An 8,210-nucleotide genomic window follows, 5' to 3' on the forward strand; every position below is an offset into this window, starting at 1 on the left:
GGTAGGGGCCACCGGTTTCTTCCATGACAGAATGATTATTTTACGTGTATAGTACAGGAGCAGGGTAAGTAGTGTACGGGTCTCCTTTTTGGGTGCCAACGGGTCCACCAGTCCCAACAAACAGTCTGCTATGGAAGGTCTGATGGTAATCTTCGTAACTGACTTGACACAGTCCATAAACTCCGCCCCAAAACATGGACCTTATGTTTGACACGAGTGCTTTAGGGTATTGTAGGGACTGTTTTAGCTGATGGCGTTTTCCTCTATCTCTTCCTACAGGCTTCAGGAAATGGAAATTTTGTACAAAAAGGAGAAGGAAGAAGCAGATCTCCTTCTGGAGCAGCAGAGACTGGTAAGAGCTGCATTGCTGAATTTTCCTCACTGTCGCCCCTCCCCCTGTTCTCACTGGCACTTTTTCCCTCACACCATGTAGTATGACCACACTTCTTAGCCTACACATCTCAGATCTACAGATCTCAGTTAAGCTATATTTCTACTTTGTACTATCCAGTGTTATGCAGCTTCTAAATCTTTGCCATAACCTCTGTGAGCTTGTCTAGATCCTTTTTTTTCCACATGCACTAGGAGTCTAGATACATTTTAAAGAGGGGTTTTTGCATGAACAGGACCTTTTACAACAGAACTAGCAATGCAGAAGTTGAACCTCAATATATGGTCATGCTGTTTATTTCAAAAACACAAAACTTTATTTGCACCAGGTAGTGGTCGACGATGAAAGCTGATTTTGGACCAGTTGCACGGAGTTTTGATATTTTTCCGTCTGCGTTTCTCGAATAAAGGGACAGTATCACCCAATTAAAATGGCGACTTAGCCGCTTGACAAGTCTCGTTAAGTTCTGTACTATGGAACCGTTCTAATCGGAACGACTCAAGTCGCTTTGAAAAAGGTTCCTGTACTACTTTGGGACGACTTCAGGGCGACTTGCATTGGCTCCTATACAAAAGTCGCTTTGCAAGCTGCCGCTGAAGTCATGTGCAGGTCGCCTTACAGAGTCGCGCTGCAAGTCGGGCTGCCCCTGTGTGAACAGGGGCTTATAGTCCTTTTGTAAACAAAGTAGTTCAGTTCTGTGTTTTTATATGGTGACCTGCCAGCATCATTAGAGGCTGGGTGGGGGCCAGATGGTTCCTATTTTAATATTTTCAGTTTATCGGGCACTAACCTATGAGCAGAGGATTGTTCTTGTCCACATAGCCTCAGATGTTCTCTTAAAATATCCATTGGAATATTTTGGGATAAAAAGAAGAATCGAATTGGTTTCTCTGGTCAGAAAGCGATGTTTTCCCAAAGACACTGTTAGCACTCAGTGTTTTATCTGCTTAAACACCTAAAAATACCGGCAGACCTCTTACAGGAAAAGACCAGCACTAATGATGCTCCAGGAATTCTGCACCTCCTCATATTGGCTCCAGTACTGTGGTAATTGAAATTCCACATCCCCGGTATCCCTCAGGATTTACAATAGTCCTTGCCCCAGTCGTAACAAAATCATGTAGGGGGAAGCAAAAATGTTCTTGTTTTGCACCTTAAAAGTATGAAACTGCTGCAGAGACCAGCAAAGTTGGGATGATCTAGTTACTAGTATCTCCTCACATGTTTCTTGCTGCAGCATTATTACATTGGGGCAAACACTATAAAATGAAAACACTGCATAGGGAGGCTGGGGATGCAAAATTTCTCACTTCACCAGCTCGCAGTTCTATCCTGCACACAGACTTCAGACTCTTATACATTCTTGTATCGTAGAAGGTGATAGTGTCCCTTTAAAGCCAGGAAATGTGAAATGTGAATGCATGGAGTGCACTGCTTGCGTTTTTGTATACTTTAGAACCTGAGTAGCTTTTTTTGTATTAATGCTTAAAGGAAATCTGTCATAAAGGAAACATGGGGGCCGCCATTGCTGATGTCTCTTTCTGAAAATACTAGTGGCCTGTCTGTTTTGCTGAACCAATTGCTAGAGGGTCACTTTAACAGCCAACATTTTTTTAGGAGGTCAGCATGACAGCCTCTGTATTTCTGTCTTGACAGGTGTACTTGAAGACATGGAGGGCAGTTGAACAGAATCTGCGGGTGCCATCATCCTGCACACCTTAGGCAACTGTTATTTGAGTGGGAACAACAGGCCTCTTACCATTACACAAGGCCGAGGCAAAGCATGGGGATAATCTGTAAAAAATCATGACCGTTGTTGACTTTGTATTTTGAAAATGACCATTATTTTGGTTTTTAGGCTCCATTCACACTTGTGCAACTTGTCATGTTGGAGGTCAAGTGGATATAAAGTGGCATGACAAGTGGCAGCCCATTCTTTTTAGTGGCACCTGTATAAATTGGTGTGACTTAAAGTCGCTCAAACTTTGAAAAAGGTTGCCTGCGTTACTTTGATGCAACGTTGATCCAGAGAGTGTAAAGTTGGATCAAAGTCACGCTGGAAATTGTGCAACTTTGGAATTGCGCTAGTGTGAAAGGAGCCTCCCGTCCTCCAATTGTTACAGAATGCCCTCCAGTGTTTTGTCAAGTGAACATTGTTCTTCTTGATATTTTGGGAATTCCTGCACCATGATATGGTGGGATATCTTAGTAAATTCCTTGGCTGAATTGATTTTAGCACATCCAAAATTGTTGCTTTAGTCATTTTTATTTCTGCACTGTAATGAGAACACGTGGCCTGTTGGTTGAGTAGGAATCGGCCTTCCCATGTGAATTGATCCTCTGTCTCTGAATAATGGATCAGCTGCCTCTGTGTGTGCAGAGGATGGTTCCACTTTATGGTCTGTGTCAGTGATAGTGAACCTTGGCACCCCAGATATTTTGGAACTACGTTTTCCATGCTGCTCCACTACTCTGCAGAGTGCATGAGCATCATGGGAAATGTAGTTCCAAAACATCTGGGGTGCCATGGTTCACCATCACTGGTCTGTGTCATTGGCTCCAGTCCTCTTCACCTTCCAGTTATATTAACCCGTATTTCTACAGATTGCGTTATCTTTGTGTGGAGCTTAGTACTGATCTGCAGCGCTGTGCATGCGTTCTCTCCTGTCACTGCATGCCGTCTGGACTTTTCTATTTCGCTTTATCGGATTGATGACTGGCTGTGCACTGTACCTGCTTTTCTTTTACAATCACAGATACAAAACAACAAACTCACTCATCTGAGATAACATAAATATCTGTTGAGATGTCTGGTAAAAATGAGGATGACTACATTTTGCAGTCAGTGGTTATATTCTCCCCTGGGTGGTGTTATCGCACGGCTTCAGTTTCCTACTGCTTCCAGCTCAGTTGTTTTGTGGATAGACTCGCCTAATCAGTGTAGTCAAGTCGACTATCCCTGCCCAGCTACTGGCAAACTTGGAAACTGCCCTCAAGGGAAATATACAAATACAACCACCTGGCAGGGGATGACTAGGATAAGGGAGGGGGTGGTATTTTCCCCCTGGAACAGTGTTAAGCAGGTCATACGCAAAGCAAATTTATTCCTGCGACCACGGAAGGATGGGGGGAAACCGTCCCCACCAGGAACAGATGCAGATTATTGCGAATGGCTATACTTGCCACTAGAGATGGACTCGGGCGTGTTCTGGATCCTAGTCCCAACCCACTTGCTCGATCCCGCCAGGAAGCCGACACTGCACACCGCAAATCACAGGCAGCGAGACATTTCCCGGTCTGTGCAGCTGCAGACCAGGAAATGTTTCACTGCCTGTGATTAGCGGTTTGCAGTGTCGGCTTCCTGTCGGCATCAGGCAGGTGGGTTGGGACTAGGATTCACAACAGGCCCGAGACCATCTCCACTAGCGATAATCACATGCAAATCCGGCTGGTTGTACCCAAGTTGATTGAACGATCAATTTGGTACATTCAGCCTGACCATACATGGTTTGAATCTTAGTAAAGCTGGCCATGCACAGCTTGAATTTCAGCCGATCCCTGCTGAATCAGCCAAAAATCAAGCTGTGGGTGGACCTGTCAGTAGTACCTGGCTACACAGAAGTCATGGAAAAAATTTGAAGGAGTCGGGTGGAAAATGATCAAGGAAACAATGGGGTTGATTTACTAAAGGCAAATCCACTTTGCACTACAAGTGCACTTGGAAATGCATTTGCTGTAGATCTGAAGGGAAGATCTGAAATGAGGGGGAAGCTCTGCTGATTTTATCATTCAATCATATACAAGCAAAAATGCTGTTTTATATTTTCCTTGTATGTCCCCCTCAGATTAACAGCGACTGCACTTCCAAGTGCACTTGTAGTACAAAGTGGATTTACCTTTAGTAAATGAACCCCCTTGACTGCATCCAATCGGATGCTGTCACTGTTTGGGTATTCAGGCAGCCACATGTACTGTTTAGTGTGGATGGGGGAATCCATTATTTCTCCCATTCAGCCCTCGACTAGCTTAAAGTGATTGTAAACCTCAGACATGAAATATGAACAAAGCACATCCCTCTATATCGGGGTTCTCTAAATTTTCTAAACAAAGGCTCAGTTTACTATCCTTCAAACTTTAGAGGGGCTGGAATTTGGCCAGTGGGAGTAAAAAATGTCCTGGCGTTGGTAACAATGCCACATTATTGGTGCTCATGAGAGGAATAGTGCCCCATCGTTGGTGTCAGTTGGAGGAATAGTGCCCTAACATTGATATTAGTGGGAGGAATAGTACCCAATTATTGGTGTCAGTGGGAGGAATATTGCCCCATCATTGGTGTCAGTGGGAGGAATAGTACCTTATTATTGGTGTCAGTGGGAGTAATAGGGCCCCACCATTGGTGTCGGTGGGAGTAATAGGGCCCCATCATTGGTGTCAGTGGGAGGTATAGTGCCCCTCTAATGGTGTCGGTGGAAATTATGCCTCATTGTTGGTGTGATTGGCAGGCATTATGTCCCATTGTTAATGTCAGTAGGAGGAATAGTGCCCCAAGGGTCGCAGATTGGAGACCACTGCTCTATATAGTGTGTGCTTCTCTCACTCCAGAGCACTAAGTGTCATTTCTGTCCGCTGCCACATTCCTATGCAATCTGCATGAGTCACTTCTGATGAGTTTTCCTGACACCAAGAGAGAAAAGGTGACAGGGGACAGACCTCCAGCTGATTGACAGCCTCGGCTCTATTCCTGTGTGCTGTGTGGAGGGGGATGTATCCCTTCCCTCCAATTTAGCTCTCAGAGCTCTCCTCACTGATGTAACTTAAGCTCTCCAACCCCCTGCTTTTCGTAGCGAAGAGATCCTGTGTAATTTTGGCACTTCGAATGGATGTAGGGGATAGACAGCTGCAGATAAACAGGTATAAAGTATGTAGGAGGATTTGTTTCATCTCTTTGTATCACCTGAAGCCAGTCACTTCACTGGGTACATGTAAGGGTTTACAACCACTTTAAGATATGTTGGCTGTTGTCCCCGAGTGGAGATATTTTACTATTTGGATATTGTTCAATTGGAATTGCAGTCAGTGACCCACGGTGGGTATTATATGGTATATCTGTCTGCTCCCTATTCAGATCCACAATGTCAGCATTTGCCAGAGGAAAGTCTTCACTCGCCAACCTCTTTTGTGGTTCTGAGATGTCATGTAAAAAAACAAATAATCACTTCCAGCACTTTGAGTTCTGCCATGAAATTTCAATGTGCAGCGGACCATCAGTAGCATTGAATGAATGCCCTTCGGATATGCTTTATCGGTGCAGCTCTCCTCAGATCAGGGAATCTAGTGAATAACTGTAAAAGAGCACACAGGAGGATGCACACAACTAGTGCATTACAGGAGGTTTATCATTTTAAAAACATACAAACAACTGAATATATACAGAGGTGAATAGTATATAAGTGTTTTATAACACCCAACAGAATCCAGTGCGAGAATTTTGTGGCCTGACACACAAAACCACTACGCTGGAAAGCTGACATGTTTCAGGGGATGTACCCTCTTCTTCAGAGCTAAACAAACTAGCATATCAATCGTCATATATACTTTCTCTGCTGAAAATATACCACCCACATGAAGGGCTTGTAGAGAGTGTGTGTATGTTTATATATATATATATATATATATATATATATATATATATATATATGTGTGTGTGTGTGTGTGTGTGTGTGTGTGTGTGTGTGTGTGTGTGTGTGTGTGTGTGTGTATATATATATATATATATATATATATATATATATATATATATATATATATATATAGTGTTTGATAAGCTGGTCTGAAGAAGGGGGTGCTTCCCCCGAAACTCCTCAGCTTGCCAGCGTAGTAGTATTGTGTATCAGCCCACACAATTCCTGCACTGGATTCTGTTGGGTGTTATACAACACTTATATATTCTTCACCTCTGTGAGTATTCAATTGTCATTATGTTTTATATTAATAAACCTCCTGTAATGCACTAGGTGTTTTTGGGCCCTTCTTTGAGCTTTTTTACCGAAATGTCATGTGACCAAAAGCTGAGAGCTGCAAAGGAAGCTGGTTTTGGAAGATGAGAAAAGGAGTGTAACAATAAATCACACCCCCTTTCACCATGTCCACCAATCACTGTAGTACCATGGCACACTTTGCATGGTGCACCTTCCTTGACTACCTACCATGAAAGAGCCAGTTGCTTGCGTTTTCCCCTCAAGCCAAGAGTTCCCAGTCCTCCCCTCAGTGACATTAGTCTCCATTTTTTAATTAATATGGAGAGTAATATTGGTGCTTGTTCTATGGAGACAGCCAGATGTTTTCTGCCAAGTTACTTTTAAAGATAGCTGGGATGAGAACAAATGGAGAGTGTCCATGTAGTGATCTTGCAGTATATACTATATCTGGCTAAAGCTTTTTTTTTTTTTTTTTTTTAATTCTTGGACAGGTTGTAAAGGATTAGAATCTCCTTTCTACTGCGGAGAATTTAGAGATGGGAATAGGTAGAATGTATACATTCTGCTGTCAGTGGGGAATCTTCTGCTGTCAGTGGGGAATCTTCTGCTGTCAGTGGGGAATCTTCTGCTGTCAGTGGGGAATCTTCTGCTGTCAGTGGGGAATCTTCTGCTGTCAGTGGGGAATCTTCTGCTGTCAGTGGGGAATCTTCTGCTGTCAGTGGGGAATCCCCCGCTGACGGCAGGGATGACTCATTGTTGTTTGGACGCTGGCGGGTGTTGGCTCCTTAACAACCAATGACTCGTCCTTGCCACTGACTTTTATATCCAAAAGGGGGATTTCCCTTCACCTTGGGAAAATCTATTCTCACTTCCTGTTGTGTTTTGAGAACTTGAGATGACGATAAATCTTCCTAACAGGACTTAGGACAGTTACTGCAAAAATAAAAAAGCTCTGAGAAGAGTTATCCGACAGGCCCTATTGGGTTTGGTATGGATATTGAAGCAGACCTCACAGCAAAAAAAAAACAACAAAAATGCATGCCCTTCTGTCTGGTATACATTTTAAGTGGGTCGGGTCCCCCCTCGAAAATCCATATCAGACCCTTATCTGAGCATGCAGGCCAGGAAAAAGGGAGGCAAGCGAGCCCCCGTCGTCCTGCTTCATAAAAGGCCACATGCCCTAACACGGTTGAAAACACGTGAAGCCCAGCGCTCCAGGCTGAATCCCAGAGGAAACCGCACTGCATCAGTGTGAAAGCACCCTACTGGGGGGAGGGAAGACCAAAGCCTATTTTATGGGCACAGGAAGGCTTTTTTAAATTTAATCACGCCCCTTTAAGCCTCTCTCACTGTAAATGCAATTTGGCCACTCCCACCAATCGCCATGGCTTTGAGCTTTGGGGTGCACACGCTAATGCAATTGGCTGCGCACACTTATGCTTACCTAGGTAGATGCAGCATTGATCCGATGCTGCATCTGTCCCCCGGCTCGTCTGAGAACCAAAGTGATCAAATACCGCCGATCACTCGGTTTTTACAGCTCTGTGAGCAGAAAGCTGGTGACTGCTCCTCCCACACTCACTGGAGCGCAGGGCTGTGGCAGGGGGTGGGAGCGGCTGACTCAGGCTCTCATCGGCTCGCTGAGAGGCTGAGCCGGGTGCCGGTCCAGGCAAGTGGGCAGATCCCGACTCCATTGTCGTGATCTTGCCCGAGCCTGGACCAGCTCTGTGGTGTCAGCAGACAGCGGGCTTCAGGAGTGCAGAACGAACTGCAGCTTCGGCTGTACTTCCCTTTTATTGTGTTTGTCGTGTGTAGGGCAGCCCATTGCAATGAATTGACTG

The 8,210-nt window shown here is 44.5% G+C and overlaps 1 protein-coding gene across 14 annotated transcripts in view; it reads left to right on the forward strand.

Annotated features, from left to right (window-relative positions):
- The window catches only part of KIF1B (kinesin family member 1B), a 277,895-nt gene that overhangs the window by 177,736 nt on the left and 91,949 nt on the right, over positions 1-8,210 (forward strand). For all 14 annotated transcript variants that reach the window (XM_073603542.1, XM_073603543.1, XM_073603544.1 and 11 more), the window contains one exon: positions 280-352. In XM_073603542.1, coding sequence (XP_073459643.1) covers positions 280-352 — 73 coding nt within the window. The remainder of the gene's footprint in view (positions 1-279; positions 353-8,210) is intronic.

This window comes from Aquarana catesbeiana, linkage group LG10, assembly GCF_042186555.1.
Source record: "Aquarana catesbeiana isolate 2022-GZ linkage group LG10, ASM4218655v1, whole genome shotgun sequence".
Classification (NCBI taxonomy): Eukaryota; Metazoa; Chordata; class Amphibia; order Anura; family Ranidae; genus Aquarana; species Aquarana catesbeiana.